Source organism: Neovison vison, chromosome 1 (genome assembly GCF_020171115.1).
Source record: "Neovison vison isolate M4711 chromosome 1, ASM_NN_V1, whole genome shotgun sequence".
Lineage (NCBI taxonomy): Eukaryota > Metazoa > Chordata > Mammalia > Carnivora > Mustelidae > Neogale > Neogale vison.
Window position 1 is genome coordinate 273,380,313 of NC_058091.1, and position 19,695 is coordinate 273,400,007.

General features: G+C 47.2%; 1 protein-coding gene across 1 annotated transcript; it reads right to left on the reverse strand.

Moving 5' to 3' along the window:
• Positions 1 to 479: 479 nt before the first annotated feature.
• LOC122893743 lies at positions 480 to 7,571 on the reverse strand. Its single transcript, XM_044230980.1, is given in 1 exon segment — positions 480 to 7,571. A coding segment is annotated over 1 exon segment (5,508 nt). The 5' UTR covers positions 7,559 to 7,571; the 3' UTR covers positions 480 to 2,050.
• Positions 7,572 to 19,695: the final 12,124 nt, after the last annotated feature.

Below are 19,695 nucleotides of genomic sequence, written 5' to 3' on the forward strand. Positions count from 1 at the left end.
CAAGTGTACCTATTTCCCCCGCAACATGCCGTTGCCCCCCCCCTAACTCCAGGGCTGTGCTGGGATAAGGGAGGATTGTCCAAGTAGGGGGAAGGGAAGAGGGGTCTCTTCATTCCCCCATTTTCTTTTTGGCCTGAGTAAAACCTTTTACTTTATTAGGGGCCAGTCTCTCGCTGCCCTACTGCATGATATTGTTGGGTTAATACCATGGTTTGGACAAGCGACAATCTATCTTTTATAAATTGGGTTAACCTGTTAATGATGCATGGCCCAAATGTTAGAATTAACATTAAGAGTATTATAGGTCCTATTAAGGAGGTTATTAGGGAAGTAAACCAGGGTGAACGATTCCAAACTCCTTCATACCAAGACTGTTGGGATTCAAAGTCTCTCTTACGCTTATCTAGCCTTTCCTTCAATTTGTCTAGAGTTTCTGTTACTACTCCAGTCTGGTCAGCAAAAAAACAGCATTCTTCTCTAAGAGCAGCACATAGGCCACCCTCTTTTAGGAACAGTAGATCTAAGCCTCTTCTGTTTTGTAGCACCACTTCTGACAGGGAGGTTAGGGATTCCTTGAGGGCTCGAACTGACTGTTCTAAGGCCCTAAGATCTTCATTCATAGCATGATGTAGAAGTAGGTATTGGTCTGTTCGGACCAGGGCGGCTGCCCCAGTACCAACCCCGGCTGCAATGCCTCCTACTCCCAGTAACGTAGCCAGGGTGATTAGGGTGACAGGTTCACGCCTTACTCGGCGAAGATCACTCCATTCATGATAGCTAAGAACCAATTCATCTGAATGGTAGGTTATTCGAGGCCATAGTTGAACTAACACACAATAGTCAGTAGTCTGGTTTAAGGCAGCAGTAGATACACAAGGGGTTAAGCCTGTGCTACATGCCCAATAGGTTCCATTGGGTGGGATCAAATAATAGGAGCCAGCCCATATTTTATGGGTCGAATTACAAAGTGTTTTTTTAACATAGTGAGGCGGGGTGCCTATACATAGTCCCGCTCCTGAAACTTGTGAGAGGGTTAGGCTATGATCTTGTCCATAGCATATAGCGCTGGGGACAGTGGAGTTAGTATAGTTGGCAGAGAGGGCTATGCCCTCATAGTATGGAGGGCTTGGGTTAAGACATAGCCAGCAATTGTTTGCTCTTTCAGGACTGGAAAGATTAAGTGCCTGATAGGCCCCTTTCACTAGGTTGATAAGCCTGTCTCCTGTTCCAAGTATTTCCGGGGCCTTTTTGGTTTGTATAGCTGTGGGAGTTGCGGAGGTTAAAAGTGGTGTTGGTCTTGGTGTTGACCTTAATCTTTGGGGAGGCCTTTGAGGTGGTGAGGCGAGAACTGGATTGGGTCCTATGGCGGCCCTTGGGGTTTCTATAAGAAGTTTTATGGTGAACGTTAGGCCGTCATCATAACGTTCTTTATAGAGTCTGAGGCCCCAGGTATATCCCTTTACCCAATTAAGTTGTTTCTTTCCTGCTTCGGTGAAGGCTATTTCAAGTGGGTGACACCATTGATTGTGACAGGCTGGGTTTTGTGTCCATTTGGGGCTGCTCCTGGCGTGAGAATAATTTGCCCTTACGGTGATATAGTCCCAACCTGAGGTGGGCTTCCAATAAGTGTCACCAGTGGTTTCGCAGCCCCAATTGTGACAGAAAAAGTGGGATGCCCCCCTGCATGAGGTCCACTCTCTGGGTCTGTGAAACCCGGGGCATACATAGAAGGTGAGTGTCCTTAACATACTTCGCTGACTCCAGTCCCCACAGCCTCCCCAAGGATCCAACCCGAGTCGTCCCCGTGGGGACGGTTGTGAAGGCGGCTTCTGTAGGTCAAAGTAATTTTCTATATCCCAGTTGGCTGGAGCTCCCATGGCTAACTTACAAATGTCAGGGTATAAGTTAGGCCACCAAGTGAATGGGGCATGCTGCTGAGAGGTGTTCCAAATTATTTGTCCTGTTTGCGACAGGACTTGCCAGGTGAGCTGTTTTACATGGTGAGGGGACCCATGGGAACTCGGAATGCCTATAACAAGAATAGTCAGTGTTATGATCGCACGAGTCTTATCTTTAGCGGATTTTGGGTGCGTTGAACTCGCCATCCCTCCTTGAGATCGGGTGTTTCCGAGTCGTCTGGTCCCAGATGGGCTGGTTTCACATGAGAGGCGTGGATCCAGGCCGCGATGCCGTCGACTTTTAGCGCCGTCGGGGTGGTTAGGAGTACAGTGTAGGGTCCCTTCCATCGGGGTTCAAGGCTCTTGATCTGATGCCTGCGGACCCAGACGAGGTCGCCGATCTGGAATTGATGTAGCACAGTAGGATTTTTTAGCTGTTCCCTATAAGCTGCAGCCAGTGGCTTCCAGACTTCTCTCTGAACGATCTGGAGTGCCTGGAGGTGAGCTTGTAGGGTAGCACGATCAGCAAAAGAAGAAACATAAGAATCAATAGGATTGAAAAGGTTTACAATAGGGGGTGGGGCCCCATACAATATTTCAAAAGGAGTTAATCCTAGGGGCCCGGGGGTATTCCTGGCCCTATATAGGGCCAGGGGCAGGAGGAGGACCCAGTCTCTAGAGCCAGTTGCAAGCGTTAATTTAGTCAAAGTCTCCTTGATTGTTCTATTCATTCTTTCTACTTGTCCTGAGCTCTGGGGTCTATATGCACAATGCAATTTCCAATTAATCCCCAATAACTTGGCCACTTTCTGACTTACCTGGGAGACGAAGGCTGGACCATTGTCGGTGCCTAATATCTGGGGCATTCCATACCTGGGGAAGATTTCTTCAAGTAGTTTCTTGGTGACCACATTCGAAGTCTCGTGCTTGGTGGGGAAGGCTTCTACCCATCCTGAAAAAGTGTCTACGAAAACTAATAAATATCTATAGCCATAGAGTCCAGGTTTTATTTCCGTGAAGTCGATTTCCCAGTGAACACCAGGGCGATGTCCTCGAATGCGCACTCCAGGGGCAGCATAGGTTTTTCTGGTATTTACTTGTGCACAGACTAAGCAATTTTTAATTATGGATCGCAACGCCTTGTCTTGGTTTAGTAACAAGTACGGTTGGTGCTCATTATTTAGGAGGGTTTTCATTTTGTTTTCGCTCAGATGGGTCAGTGAGTGCAAAGATTGGACTATATGGTGAGAATACAGAGTGGGCATAACAATTTTTTCGTCCATGGTATACACCCCTTCTTTTGGGTCCCATGTAGCCCCCATTTTCTTTAGCAGCTCCTGATCCTCAGAACTGTATTCCATAGGTTTAATATTTTCTTGTGGGGGCCATGTGCTCAGGGTAAGAATGGGCCCGGTCTCTTTTTCCCCTAGGGCAGCTTCCTTAGCAGCTTGATCTGCCAGTCGGTTTCCCCTTGCCACTGGGCTATTATCCTTTTGGTGACTCGGGCAATGCATAATGCTCAACTTTTGGGGCAGGAACAAAGCTTTGAGCAGAGCCAATATTTCAGGTTTATTTTTAATTTCTTTTCCTTCGGAGGTGAGGAGCCCTCTCCTCCGATAGATTTCACCATGTACGTGGGCCGTAGCAAAGGCATAGCGACTGTCGGTATAAACGTTCAGTTTCTTACCTTCTGCCATCTGTAGAGCCTGAGTCAGGGCGATGAGCTCTGCCCGCTGAGCTGATGTCCCAGGGGATAGCATCTTGGACCAGATCACCTCTGTCTCATTAGTTATTGCAGCTCCGGCTCTTCGCTCGCCATTGTGCAGGAAGCTACTGCCATCTGTATACCAGGTGTAGTCCGCTCCCTTGAGGGGCTGGTCCGTCAGATCCTTTCGGGTGCCATGGACCTCAGCTAGGATCTGGAGGCAATCATGTGTTTCCGTAACCTCGGGTAAGGGGAGTAGGGTGGCAGGGTTGAGCGCCACCACGGGTCCGAACTGTACACGATCAGTGTCCAGAAGCATGGCCTGATAATGAGTCAGGCGAGCATTGGAAAGCCACCTGTCTGGGGGTTGCTTGACCAAAGCTTCGACCGCATGGGGGGCCAAGATGGTTAGTGATTGGCCCAAAGTTAGTTTGCCCGCGTCTTTGACTAAGATGGCGATGGCAGCCACCATCCGCAGACCGGGTGGCCAACCAGTGGCCACAGGGTCTAGCTTTTTTGACAGGTAGGCCACTGGGCGCTTCCAAGGCCCTAGCCTTTGGGTTAGTACTCCCTTGGCATAGCCCTGTTTTTCATCTACGAACAGTTCGAAGGCCTTAGTCACATCTGGGAGTCCCAGGGCTGGGGATTCTAATAAGGCCTTTTTGATGTCGGAAAAGGCCCGTTGCTGCTCTTCGCCCCAGTGGAACTGAGCCCCCTGCTTAGTGAGGGAGTATAAAGGGGCTGCCATTTCCGCAAACCCAGGGATCCATAGGCGGCAAAATCCAGCAGTTCCCAGGAATTCCCTTAGGTGGCGTGGGGTGGTAGGTGTGGGAATGCGGAGAATAGTCTGCTTTCGTGCCTCAGTGAGCCATCTCTGTCCTTCTCTCAGCTGATATCCCAAGTAGGTGACTTGTTTTTGGCATATTTGGGCCTTTTTGGCTGAGGCCCGATACCCTAATTGTCCCAGTGCCTGTAAGAGGGCTTTAGTGCCGTTCAGGCAATTTTCCTTGGAGTTAGCAGCCAAGAGGAGGTCATCGACATACTGAAGAAGTACCAGGGAAGGATGCTGCACCCGGAAATCAGCTAAGTCTCTGTGCAGCGCCTCATCAAACAGAGTGGGACTGTTCTTGAAACCCTGGGGAAGCCGGGTCCAAGTTAACTGTCCTGAGAGCCCTAGATCTGGGTCCCTCCACTCAAAGGCGAAGAGTGGCTGGCTCACTGGATGTAGCCTTAAACAGAAAAAGGCATCCTTTAAATCTAGCACCGTATACCATTCATGGGAAGGGGGCAGGGTGCTCAGTAGATTATATGGGTTGGGCACAGAGGGATGTATGTCCTCAACTCTTTTGTTGACTTCTCTTAGATCCTGTACTGGCCGGTAATCTCCTGTGCCAGGTTTTTTTACTGGTAAGAGAGGTGTATTCCAAGGTGACCGGCAGGGAATTAGGATTCCTTGATCAAGAAGCCTCTTAATATGGGGCCTTATGCCTTGGCGGGCTTCATGTGACATTGGATACTGCTTTATTGACACTGGGGTGGCTGTTGCCTTAAGTTGGATTAAGAGAGGGGGCTGTTGACGAGCCATCCCCATGCCCCCCGTTTCCGCCCAGGCCATAGGGAATTCTCTCAGCCAAGCTTCATTTTGGACCTCTGGGGTCTGTTCAGGTTCATATAGTCTATATTCCTCCTCCAAATGGAGGGTCAAGACCTGTAAGGGTCCTCCATTGGGGCCTGTTATTGCCGCCCCTTCTGGGTTGAAGTGGATTTGGGCCTTTAGTTTGGTTAGAAGGTCTCTCCCCAGTAACGGGTAGGGGCAATCGGGTACGTGTAGAAATGAATGCGTCACCTTACCGGTAGCCAGCTGGACCCTGCGTTCCGTGGTCCATCGATAGTTCTTTCCTCCAGTTGCTCCTTGTACCCAAGCAGTTCGGTTGCTAAGTGGTCCTAGAGTCTGGGTTAGGACTGAATGCTGGGCCCCGGTGTCGACTAGGAAGGTAACTGGCTGCCCCCCGACGCTTAAAGTTATCCTGGGCTCAGGGGGGGGCTCCTGGCCCTGACTTCCCTAGTCTTCCAACGTCAGTAGGGAAGTCAATGGTTTGGGCGTCAAGGGTCCTCTGAGATTCTTGGGGTTCCTGGGACACTCTCGGGCCCAGTGTCCTCTTTCCTTGCAATAGGCACATTGGTCTCTGTCTAATTTGGTCCTTCTTCGTTCTCGCTCTCCCATCCTGACTCCCTCTCTGTCCTGTCCCTGAGTAACTACGGTGGCCAATACCTTAGTCAATTCCCTGCTCCGCTTTTTATCTCTCTCATCCTGTGCCTCTTTCATTCTTAACCATATTCTCTCCTCTTTCTCTTCCGGAGTTTCTCTTTTATTGAACACCTTTTCTGCCTCTTTTAATAAGTCAGAAAGTGTATACCCCTGTAGCCCTTCTAATCTCTGTAATTTGCCCCTAATATCAGGGCTTGACTGCCAGATAAAGGACATTGATACACTAGTTGCTTGCCCTTCATCATCAGGGTCATACGGGGTGTACATCCTATAAGCCTCCTTAAGTCTCTCTAGAAAGGCAGAAGGTGTCTCTTCCTTTCCCTGTATTACTTGCTTAACCTGAGCCAAATTAGTGGGCCGCCTTGCGGCTGCTCGGAGACCCGCTATGAGCAACTGGCGATAGAGACGAAGGTGCTCCCTACCTGCAGAAGTGGCGAAGTCCCAGTTAGGGCGGGTTAAGGGAAAAGCTATGTCGATCTCATTAGGCAACTGGGTTGGTCGCCCGTCATCGCCCGGTACGTTCTTTCGGGCTTCCAGAAGAACTCTCTGCTTTTCCTCCGAGGTCAGCAGAGTCTGCAACAGCTGTTGACAATCATCCCAAGTGGGTTGATGGGTAACTAGAATAGATTCAATCAAGTTAGTCAGGGTGGCGGGGTCCTTAGAGAAGGGAGGGTTATGTTGCTTCCAGTTATAGAGATCAGAAGCAGTAAAGGGCCAGTACTGTGGCCGACCGTTAGGACCTTCCCTCAAGGGGAAAGCTTGGGAGACTTGACTTGGTGGCTGTGCACGTCGGTCCCTGAGTCGCCCCGCAATGGGTGACGCCAGGGAACTAGGCTTTCGCTCTTCTGTTGTGGCCTCCGGGTAGGGAGGGGGTTCTTCTGTTAACAGGTCGATAAGAGGGGACTCAGTGTCTGGAGGCAAAACGGGAGCAGACTGAACAGGCTCGGGAGCAGGCTGAACAGGCTTGGGAGCAGGCTGAACAGGCTTGGGAAGTTTTGGGGATTTATCCTGGAGTGGGGTAAGGGCAGGGTAAAGAGAAGAGGAAGTGGGAGTAGGTGGAGGAGGGGTGGGTTGCGCAGTCTCCCTGGAGGGCGTGGTTTGGGGGTGGGACAGTTGCTCTTTTAGGGGAGGCGGCGCAGTGGGGGTGATAGGGGAGGAGCAGGGTTTGGGAAGGAGAACAAAGGGCTGGACCCAGAGTGGGGGGTCTGAAACCAGAGCCCTCCAGGTGACGATGTAGGGCACCTGATCGGGATGCCCATGGGGTCCGGGGCTGAAAACTTTGGCTTCCACCTGAGAAATAATATCAAGGTTAAAAGTGCCATCGCGTGGCCATCCCACATTGAAAGTGGGCCACTCGGAGGAACAAAGGGTGACCCATTTCTTTTTCCGTATTTCCACCGATTGGTTGTTTGCCCGGTCTCGGACGTCGCTCCAGTGGCTTAGGGTCAGACTTAAAGGAGTAGTCACTGTCTGTCCCATAATTTCAAGAAAAAAAAGAGTTATTATCACAGAGACAAAGACTAGACTCAGACACAGAACAAACAAACGCGCTGCGCGATTTTGGCGCCAAACCGAAAGCAAAAACTCAAGCGGAGATTCAGGGGGTCCGGATTCCCCCTCTCCAACTAAGGCCGTGTATCCCTCCGATACTGGCCGAGCTCCAAATGCCCCGCTGCCCCGGGGCATAGATGTCCCGAAGGACTCAAATGTCCCGCCCGGCGGGACTACAAACGCCTCTGGAACGTCTTCCAGGGCTGTGAGGGAGAAGTCCGAGCCCGTCAGCTCCTTCTGGCCCTCACCAAATACAAATGGATCCGATCGAACCCCAAACCAAAACCAAACGCGTGCGCGAAATTACAAGTAACAGATCCAGACACCACTACAGACACAACGCGAAATCACAAGTAACAGGTCTAACTATAACCACAAACACAACGAATATAGCGCTGGCCAGCTTACCTCCTGACAGTGGGTCGGTGGTCCCTGGGTGGGGGTCTCACATCCCGTACGAGCCCCCAATGAAAGATCCCCCCCGGGGCTCCAAGCACCCCGGAATGGACCCCGTTTTAGGAGGAGACCCCCGGACCCAAAAACCAAGCCGAGTCCGCTGATCAGATGCAAACAGCACGAGGTTTATTGAGTAGACACAGGTACCTGCGGGCGGTCAAGTCTTAGGAGGACTCTCGCGCGCCAGCCCTTTGTTCAGGGCCTTTTTATGGGGTACGGGGAAGCGAAAACATACGTACAGAAGCAGAAACATAGTTACAAAGTTTTCATTGGCTGGTTTGAATATAAGGCATACTCGGTGTTTGTAGATTGGCTTTGAAGGACCCCAGCGAGCGAAGAGAAAGGTGGGGAGGGGGAGTGAGGAGGGGGAGTTGGATCTTATTACTCAGCAGAGAAACATCCTGCCTACGTGACTAGGTCCACATACTTAGGCGACCCCCCCCCTTGCCTACGTGACTATCTGCGCGTAACAGGCCGTGCGCAGCAAGTGTACCTATTTCCCCCGCAACATGCCGTTGCCCCCCCCCTAACTCCAGGGCTGTGCTGGGATAAGGGAGGATTGTCCAAGTAGGGGGAAGGGAAGAGGGGTCTCTTCAGTACGAAACCCGCAGCATCCCCACTCTCCCATCACATTCCCCAACCCGCCATACACACAGAGAACCGTCATGATTATTTGGCTGGTCAGAGTCCAGAACACTGATTGGGCTGCTTTCTCTAGGATTGGTGCTCTCCGAAACACACACGGGCTTCCCCATTTCCTGGGGGACCGCTGGTCAGCGACCTCCATTTCAGGTTGTTCTCCTTCCTCCGGCAGAGCAGTCAGGACTTAGATCTAGCCTGGAATAGCCGCCGGACACAAGGGAAGACAGTGCCACCTTTCCAGCTCTCCCATCTCCCTCCTCTTTGTTATCAACAGGTATGAGGTATTATAGTGTTGAACCGAAGGTATCTAAACTTGGGAGCAAAGTAATCAGTCCATTTGGATGTCACTTGCCCTTTGGACTGCCTCTGGTCTCAACAAGAAGTAGCTTAACCCCTGATGCAGCCTATCCTTACTTTGGAGTTGGAGGCCAAAGCCCACCTAGTTACTTTTGCATACATCTTTTTTGGGAAGGTCATGGAATAGCTGGACCAAACCAGGATTTGTGTACTCCCGGGTCCCCTGGCCAAATATAATCATAGCAACCCCCCCTAATGACACCCCTGTATCCTCTAACATTTATACTCCTCTTGCCAGGCAAGCCAGCCCTACAGGTAAACAGAGGAAGAATTACTGGACCTAAACTTCTAGACAATGAGAACAATGGATTACGGAAATGCATTCATCTATTTCTTCTTGCCTCTGTTCTTGTGTCCTTCTTTGTCCTTCTTGCCCCCTTTCCAGCAACACCCCCACTCCCCCCACCCCCCCTGCCCCACACAACACTGAATGAATTAGACTGAGAACAAAAGAGAAGCAAGAGAAGAAATCACTCCTGGCACCTGAGCTTACTTAAAATTCTCAGAGTTCCCAAAAACAAAGAAGGAAAGGCATGTGGCCTTCCATGCTGAGCTATTCATTCTCCCAGGGCACTTCCTCTCCACCCCTCCTTCCTCCCGGCAGATACATTCACCTTGTTAATCATTCTACCTGCATCAGAAAACATTACCTCCTTGACCGCAAAGTAGAAGGCTCATTACAGGAACCACAGCCTGAAGTCAGATGGATTTCCCCAAAGGCCCCCAAACCTTTCCCATTTTATTACCGTGTCACTCCTCATTTTAACACATATTAATCACAAAGATACATTTTTCTTGGGCTATGGATTTAAGTGGCCCTTTCCAAGCACTTGGTAAAGGTTGGTTCAGGGGAGGAGGAAAAAGGAAAGATTAAATGTTGGAAGTCTCATCTCTCTCCCAGTTTGTAAATGCAGAAAGAAGGAACCATGCAGCTTGTTGTGGACTTCAAACACACGTTAGGGACTCATTCCTTCTGGAATATACCTTCTGGGTAGGAGTCTGTAAAGCATACTGAATAATGGTCTGGGGTTCAAATCATCCCAGCTTAAACCATGGCATCCCTACTTATTAGCCATGTGACACTGCACAAAGGGACTCGCCTTTCTGAGCATGTTTCCTCGTCTATGGAACAGGAATACTTCCTTCCAAGGAGGCTGTCAGGTTTAGATAACAGTCGCTGGCCCACAGGAAATGCCCAGTGTACTTTAGCCATGGTTTTCTTCTCTTCGGTGGGTTACAGAAACCACACTAAGAATCTCATCTCACTCCAGAAGAACAACCACCCAAGTTATTTTCCTTCTCTATCCTGCTGTTCACAAAGGACTAGTGTTCATCTTTGAGCTTGTATTTTGTATTGTTTTGTGTTGTTTCAGGTTTCTCTGAAATCTTTAGAGGGAAAAGCAAACGATATCCTTTAGTGTTCAATGGACTTCTCTCCTAGTTTTTGTTATTTCACAAGTAAAACCTTTCCACCTTTCTAAGGTAGGGAAATTATGGATTTGGTTCCAAATCTCCATGCAAAGGAGAAAAGCAAAGGATGGAACTCCTTATGCAAAGCCAGTGCTTTGGTGGGGCTTGGGCTCTGTCTGTTGAGTGGTGGGCCAGGGCTGCAGGGATCCAGCCTCTCTCTCATGCCTGCCCCATCTCCTCTTCTCAGCCAGTAGCCAGCAATGCCAGAGACCTGGTCAGGGGTGCAGGTGTGGACAATGACACATGAGAAAGCCCATTATGAGGATGATAACTACTCTCGTGGCCTTGCAGAGGCCAAGCTCAAAGTGTTGAGTCCTCAAGCACAAGTTAGGGATGGTGGAAGGGGGAAGGCAGAAAAACACTAGGCTCAATGTCACAAAATCTGAGCTCTGTACTGAGCCATCCAATGACTGTGGAATAACAACCCTGTCACACGTCATCGCTTGGCCTCAGGTTTCTTGGATATTAAAAGAAGACAGTAGATTGGACTGCCTCTGAGGCCCCTTTTTGTCCAAAAATTGTGTGTCTATATTAGTGGATAAAATATTTGTAAGAAAGTCACTCATGGGGCGCCTGGGTGGCTCAGTGGGTTAAGCCTCTGCCTTCGGCTCCGGTCATGATCTCAGGGTTCTGGGATTGAGTCCCGCATGGGGCTCTCTGCTCAGCAGGGAGCCTGCTTCCTCCTCTCTCTCTCTCTCTGCTTGCCTCTCTGCCTACTTGTGATCTCTCTCTGTCAAATAAATAAAATCTTAAAAAAAAAAAAAAAAAAAAAAAAGTCACTCATGTGGCACCTGGGTGGCTCAGTGGTTTAAGCGTCTGCCTTCAGTGCAGGTCTTGATTCTGGGTTCCTGGGATCACACCCCATGTCATCGGGCTCTCTGACCACCGGGAGCCTGCTTATCCCTCTCCCTCTGCCACCATGTTTCAGCTGGCTCTATCTCTCTGTCAAATAAATAAATAAATAAAATCTTTTAAAAATTAATTTTCAAAAAAGTCACTTGCTCTTCAAGATGAGTTAATTAGTAAGTAGTTGTATTACATTAAAAGTGGAGACCCCCCCCAAAAAAAGTAGAGACCCCAATCCATGTTGAAACATTTGTCATAGATTGCTTGGATTCTTTGCCAATGATAGATACTGATCCAACTCTTGCACAGGAAAAAAGGAAGTTAAATACATCAGCATTAAGTGGTGTTCAAAATTAAAGGAGGATAGTGAACATCATAAATGCCATGGTTTTGTGAAGTTGGGGAAGAAACTTCTGGAGTTTTCCATGGAAAGATTCTGCATACTGTCTTTCTCCCATGCAGCCTTAAGATGACTTGGCTGCCACTTCTTGCCTTCCTTATATGTCTCCATCAAGATTTAAGCTCTGAGAAAGGAGAATTGGATTGGTCTATCTTGGGCAACCTGTCTACTCTGCTGGGGAAGGAAAGGGTCCTGTGATTGGCAACCCCACCAAAGCCATATGGAAGAGAGGAGGGTAGTCCTCCTGAGGCCGACAAAAGGGCGTCCCTCTGTGGCCTGATACCCACTGGAAAAATTCAACTTCCACCAAGAAGGCACAACCACTGTGAGATTTTGTCCACCAGTTAATATGAAAGGAAAAAGATTAGAGTTTGTCCCCCCAAGCCTGAAAGAGTTAGGTCATCATAACATGAGCAGATTTACCTGTGCAGTTTTTCCCAGTAGAACATCTATCCCGGGCCAGACCCTCTGTTTGACCCTTGACTTTCCAACTTTGGAGAGAGCATTATTAGCCCCTTCTGGACAGGTGAAAACCAAGGCTCAAAGAGGCTAAGGACAACAGCATGGAGGTTCCTCAAAGAGTTGAAAATAGAGCTACCCTATGACCCAGCAATCACACTACTGGGTATTTACCCTAAAGGTACAAATGTAGCGATCTGAAGGGCTACATGCACCTGAATGTTTATAGCAGCAATATCCACAATAGCCAAACTATGGAAAGAGCCTAGATGTCCATCAACATGAATGGATAGAGAAGATGTGGTGTATACACACACACACACACACACACACACACACACACAGTGGAATACTATGCAGCCATCAAAAGAAATGAAATCTTGCCATTAATGACATGGATGGAACTAGAGGGTATTATGCTGAGTGAAATAAGTCAATCAGAGAAAGACAATTATCATATGATCTCCCTGATATGATGAATTTGAGAGGCAGAGTTGGGGGTTTGGGGGAAGGAAAAAATGAAACAAGTTGGGATCAGGAAGAAGACAAACCATAAGGACTCTTAATCTCATAAAACAACTTGAGGGTTGCTGGAGGTTGCTTTCCACCTGGGGAGGGTGGCTGGGTGATGGACATTGGGGAGGGTAGGTGCTATGGTGAGTGCTGTGAAGTGTGTAAGCCTGACGACTCACAGACCCGTACCCCCGGGGCAAATAATACATTATATGTTAATAAAAACAATTTTTTTTTAAAAAAGAGGGCAAGGGAGCTATTCAAGGCCACAGAATGAGTAAGAAGCAAAGCTGGGTTTGAACACACATCTCTTTGGCTCCAAAGTGTGGCCCTGTTCATTGTACTCTGTACTAACTGAGTAAAGACCCAGGGATGATTTCCAGGCTTGAATGTGGCAAGGCCCAGAATCCTGAGGGCTTGGATCAGAATGTCTACCTTGGTCTTTCTAGGCAGCACCATCCCCTCCAGAGAGGAGAGCCTGGAGACCAAGAAGAAACCTCAGGGATGCATGCGGGCTGTGAAGACTTCACCCTTCATGAAACACAGTTCATACCTCTGATTCCTTTTACCAAGCTTTGAAAGTTTGTAGCTTGTTGATAAATAAAAGGAAGAACGCAATTATGATCTTTAAACTCCAAAACTGGAGAAGGAAAGAAAATGCAATCACATTTCAATCCTCTCTGATGCTTCCACCCCTCAAGGTTTATTTGTGTTCTGTAAAGAAACCAAGTTGAATGAGGAGAAAAAAATCTGAAACCCACCTCCCAAAGCTGGAAGTTATAGCTCTCCTTTTAAAAGGTGGTTTTTATTTCTGCTTCATTCCTATGAGGTGAGGATGAATGGCCTCAAGGTTCCCTTTTCTCAGATATTGAATTTTCTGTGTGCGGCTTTCGATTGAATCTGTGATTTGTCTCTCATTCATTCAAGCTGCAGAAAATTCCAGTGACAGGCCTCTTGTGCTTTCCCAACTTGTAGACTAAAGCATCCAAATATCCTATTTCAGATAAGAAAACCTAAAACCAGAGGGGAGAGGTATTCTCTCAAAATTACCATCAAGAAGACAGCATCTTCTAATATGAAAACAGACACCCCTTCCACACCCCCCAAAAATGAGCACGCACGTACCCACGTGTATTCCTTAGTTTAGAGTCCAGACAACAAATAGGTATCTTCCTGCCAACTCCGACCCACTGGTGCCGTGACTATCCGAACCACGGACTAGTGACAGCTTAGGAATAGTGACAGCTTGGGAATAGTGACAGCAGGAATAGCTCCTGTGGGATTCCCACTGTTTGCTGTGGCCACAGGAGTGATGGAATGTATTTTGAGTAAGTGTTGAGTAATATAGCCAGTTCTGATTCAAAATAGATCAAGATCAGGGTCTCAGATCTGTTAAGAATCAAGGGAGAGAAAACAAAAGAAAAGTAGACTTGCATAATTTGATTATCACTGTTATGGGGGAGGTCATGGGGAGGTCATAACAGCTGGTTGATGGAGCCAGCAACAGAAGGCTTCTCACCCCTTCCTTAGCCTTGGAATGTGCATCCCCAGTGGTTTCCTCACTCCTAGAGGCTGCCACATGGACATAGCCTCAAGACAGTGATGTGGTATTGAGATCATCTGGACAGCATATATGACTGAACCAAGTTGTGGTCTCTAGATAAATTTTTAAGATTCTGGAGGGCAGGTATGGAGATCTACTTTTCTTGTAGCCACCCAAGACAAGCCTTATAAATAAATTCCCCTGCTTATAAAACCTGTCTACCAATCTGGGTGACCTTCCTCTTTCCTCCGCTCTCTGCTTTGGGGGCCAGTTTCAGATTATATCTGGGAAGCTCCTGAGAATGTTCCAACCTGACATGCCAAACAAGGCATATGGCTGTCTCCCTTCCCTACAATAATGACTTCTTTGCCCTACCCCATCCCCTCATTTCTGTTCTTTACTTTGAATCACTAGGGCTTTGGGGAAGTTCTAAATTCCAGAGAGAAGAGTGATTGTTTTTGTTCTTTTCCTGTTAGCTTGCCATTTATTCATTCCTTCATTATCAGGTATTATCTTAAGTATCAGTAACACAGTTGTCCTCAAACATTGCTGTACATGACAACCATCCGGGGAGCTTTTAGAACTCTTGATGCCCAGATCACGTGTCAAATACATCAGAATGACTGTGGGTAGGAAGAAGGCATCACTGGTTTTAAAGGACTCTCCGATGATTCCAATGTGCAAAGTTTAGAAACCACTGAGCTAGTATCTAAGCAAATGAGAATGGAGGTGGTGCCAGAAACACAGACGTAACAAAAAGGTGGGGTACAAGAACCAAAGTTCTGGCTTCTAACTCTGTGGAGCATTCCCCCTATCCTACCAAAGACTACTGAAGGACCCCCATGTAAAGGCCTAAAAAAAAAAATTTCAGGACAAATTAAAGGAAGTGGTACTTAACAGCAGGAATTCACCAACCTATAAGAGGTGGAAGAGACTCTAAATACAAAAAGATTTATATGACTTTAGATAGACCCATGAATGACAAGTAAACATGTTCTCAGAATCATGGGATGCCAAAACTAGGACAAGCAAAAGACATCAGCATATCATCTAATCCAACTTATGGAAGGAGAACCTGGGACCCAGAGAGAGAAAAGAATTTACAGCTACCCCGTGAATTGATGGTGGCTCCAGAACCTTATACGAGGTCCTCAAGCCAATGTTCCTTTATTGGTCCCTCATTGTCCCTCATGTCCCTCGTTGTCCTCCTGCTCTTTCTTTGGGACTCAACAAGTCCAGAGTAGAACTAGTTCTTCCTCTACTCCCACCCCGGTCTCCCCCAACTCCCAGTGGTCTTATCCAAAATTATAGTGGTCAACCTTGATTTTTCTGAGCCCTCTCCTCTCTACAGCCAACTGGGCAGGAAGTCCTTTAGAGTCTATCTCCAAAGTGTCTCCTCAGCCTGCCCACATCTTGCCATCTTCCTTAGTGTTTCTCCTATTCAGAGCCACTTGACTCTTCGTAGTCTCTGAACTAGCCTCCTGGCTTTCCTCTCTGGTCCATTCTCCACATGGCGGCTGGATTGACATTCTTAAAATGCAAATCAGATCATGTAGTTCCCTTGCTTAGAAAAGATTTCAAAGGGTTCCTATTGCACTTAAAATTCAAACTCCTTACTGAGACTAGAGGCGCTGAATGGTCCAGACTCTTTTGTTTTCCAACCTCAACTCAGGCCACACTCCACTTATTCACTAAACTTGGCCATGCTGGTTTCTTTAGGTTCCTAGAAGGCTCTCAATCCTCTTCAGCCCCAGCACTTTTGCCCATGATGTTTTCTACTTGCAATGCCCCCCCACCCCACCCAACCTGTCTCCTTTCACTTGGCTAGCTCCTTGTAGGTCTTGAGCTCTCAGCTTAAAGGGCTCTTGTCTCTTTCCTCTGATCCCCCAACCTACAGATCTCTCCCTTTCATGACCAATCTTGACCCTTTTTTTAATCTCCTAACATTTAATACCACATGTAACTATTTCATTCATGTAAAAGTTTATTTTCTTTTTTCTTTTTCTCCTCTACTAGAATTTGAGCTCCATAAGGGAAGGAAAAAAAAAAAATCCTAGCTAAATACCTGTTTATTAAAGAATTGTTGGCTGAACTAATGAGTGAATGAATGAAAGCAGATGACACTCTCATGGCTTTGTGCTGTCTTCTTGGAAGCCTCAGGACAAGGCCAGGTTAATGGCCAAGCCAGGACCAGAACTTGGGACTCCTGACGACAATGCTAATCATCTCTACTCAGATTATGCTGCTTGGTGAGGGGACTCAGGGCTATGTGTGACAATCCCACAGAATCTCTTGGTGCCCCCATGAAGACAGACTCCTAGTAAGATAAAACTCAACAACTGTGTTTTATGAAAGATGCTGTGAAAACTTTCAACAGCTCTGATGGATGCTTTGGCTACACCCTGGGAGCCAACAACTACTCGCTCTTGTTTTGATTCTGGCTCTACCATTTCTGGGGAAATTCAGAGCCACTGGTCAGAGCTGCCAGTGTCTCAGTGTCCTTACCTGCCAAATGGGGATAAGAAGTCTATGCTAAGTATTACTCGAATCATAGTGAAAAGTAAAGGAGACAGTAGTAGAAGAAGGATTTCAGGACCTCACAGTGCTACATCCATCAGAAGAATCAATACTGTTGTTTCTATCAGCTTTAGGATTTCCAGTGCATTCTGTTTTACCAAGTCCTTTCTTGTCTCCTAGCCCTAGATTCTTTGTTAAATAATAATGAGGATGATGGGAGGAGGGAAGAAGAAAAGAAAGAGGGGATGAGAAGAAAAAGAAGAGAAACAGCTACCAGTAAGTGATCATAGTCTATCAGCCAGACTTTATAGACGGTAATTCACCGACTTCCTAGGAGGACACTGCTGCTAATATTCCTGTTTTACAGATGAGAAGAATGAGGCTCAAAGACAAAGAAAGTACAGCTCTCATACAGCACAGTCAGCAAACAGCACACTGGAAGTCAGACGTGGGTCCACTTGACTCCAAAGCCCATGCCTTTTCTCCCCTGCCACGCTACCTCCCTCAATGAAAGGGAAAAAAAGTTTCTGAGCAGGAGTGGAGAGCGAAAGCCAGCCACACCAACACTCAGGCTGCAGGCACATTTACAGCAGGATGTCACTGTTGTGTTTTATTACCAATCTGATGTAAGAAATCATCTTAGACACAGCGATGGGAGGGAGAACGGCACCCGTTTGCAAATGGTCCACAGATCCCGCCTGGATGTTTATGGACATGTTTCTTTGCTGTGGTAAAATACACAATGACACAAAATTGACCATTTTAACCATTTTAAAATGTACAGTTCTGTGTTTTACAACCATCACCCCTACCTAGTTCTAGCATGTTTCCATCCCCAAAAGAAGACCCCATAGTACCCATTAAGCAGTCACTCCCCAGGACCCTCCCCTTCCCAATTAATCTACTGTGAAACCTCAGTCTATTCTGTATCCCTATGGATTTATGCAAACTCTCTTGGTTCCTCTTGCATAATGTACTTGAAAAGACCCTTGAAAGATCACTGTTTCAGAAAACATCAGCTCCCAGGGCACCCAGGTGGCTCAGTCAGTTGAGCATCTGACTCTTGAATTTGGCTTCGGTGATGATCTCAGGGCCCTGGGGTCCAAGCCTTTTGTAGGGCTCCCTGCACTCCCTGCAGTCTGCCCTCCCTCCCCCTTTGCTCTCTTAGCTTGCAAGCTCACCCTCTCTAAAATAAATACATTTAAAAAAAATTTTTTAAAAGAAAAGAAAACAGGAGCTCCCTTTCTACTCGAGGTTCTGACACAGCATTTTCACCTGGCTCCCCAGGGAGTGACCTGTTAATTACCTAATTGAAAAGCACAGAAGCTGGTGAACAACAGGCAGCTCCTTTCCCCAGGGGAACAATTGTACCAGCAATGGAAGATGACTGAGAACATTAGTGGCCATTAGAAGCTACCAGATCTCTGGGGACAAGGCTGGCTTTTCAAGAAGGAGCTGTGCAGGATTGCAGGGTAACGTCCTGGGACACGCAAAGAGCCTGGAGTTGGACCAATCAGAATTTGAATCCTGACTCCTCCACATATTTGCTATGTGACCTTGAGCCAGTCACTCTACCTTCCTGAGCCTCTGTTTTCAAAAACGTAAAATCAAGACGATAAAACCTGTATAACCTTGCTGAGGTCTGCGGAGGTAAAAGGGGATTATGGGAGACCCTCGATACATGTTTGCTGTTTCCTTAATTTCTGGATCCCTGCCAACTTGGGAAGATGCTGCATCTACTTTTCATGACCTGAAAATTAAGAGAAATGATAAGGACCCGTCTCAACCACGTGGAAGAACCAACAGGCATCGTGTCACCTCTGCCGAGATGAAAAACAAATGTAGTAAATTCTGGATCAAATCTTAGTGTCCTTCCTTTCTGTGGTTTCTGGCCCAGGCTGCTTCTTTCAAACAAGTAAAAGCCCCTCTATTTGCTTTCCTTTTATACTGGTTAAAACTATAACAAACACTCGTTACTGCTAATATAATAAATTTGAACCTACTTCCATGTACTTTATACGGTGGAAAAAATCAATTATTGAACAAACCATGAACTAGTCACTGTGCCAGGTTTAGTTCAAACAGTATTTTCTATATGCTAGACACCATTCTGAGTAATGAGATTAAAAGAGTAGTAAGAAGGGTGCCTGGGTAGCTCAGTCAATTAAGCGTCTGCCTTCAGCTCAGGTCGTGATCCCAGGGTCCTGGGATGGAGCCACACGTCGGGGTCCTGGGATGGAGCCACACGTCAGGCTCTCTGCTCTACGGAAAGCCTACTTCTCCGTCTCCCACTTCCTGCTTGTATTCCCTGTCTCACTGTCAGTCTCTCTGCCAAATAAATAATATCTTTAAAAAAAATAAAGTAAAATAAAATAAATCTTTAAAAAAGTAAAAAGAGGGGCACCTGGGTGGCTCAGTGGGTTAAAATCTCTGCTTTTAACCCACTGGCTCAGGTCATGATCCCGGGGCCCTGGGATTGAGTCCCGCATCAGGCTCTCTGCTCAGCAGGGAGCCTGCTTCCCCCTCTCTCTCTGCCTGCCTCTCTGCCTACTTGTGGTCTCTCTCTCTGTGTCAAATAAGTAAATAAAATCTTTAAAAATAAATAAATAAAATTGGGCGCCTGGGTGGCTCAGTGGGTTAAGCCGCTGCCCTCGGCTCAGGTCATGATCTCAGGGTCCTGGGATCGAGTCCCGCATCGGGCTCTCTGCTCAGCAGGGAGCCTGCTTCCTCCTCTCTCTCTCTGCCTGTCTCTCTGCCTACTTGTAATCTCTCTCTGTCAAATAAATAAATAAAATCTTTTAAAAAATAAATAAATAAAATAAAAAGATACGACTATTGTGATCAGTCAGCCTTGATTTCAAATTCCAACTACAGTAACTGCATGACTTCCAACAAGTTACTCCACCAAGGCTCAACTTGCCCATCTAAGGACTAGAGATGACAATACTAACTTCAAAAGGTAATTTTGAGAATTAAATGAATCATCTATATAAGACATCCGGCACAGTGTACCAAGTCAACTGTCAAAAAACAACAGAATTATATGATTTTTAATAATAGAATCAAAAT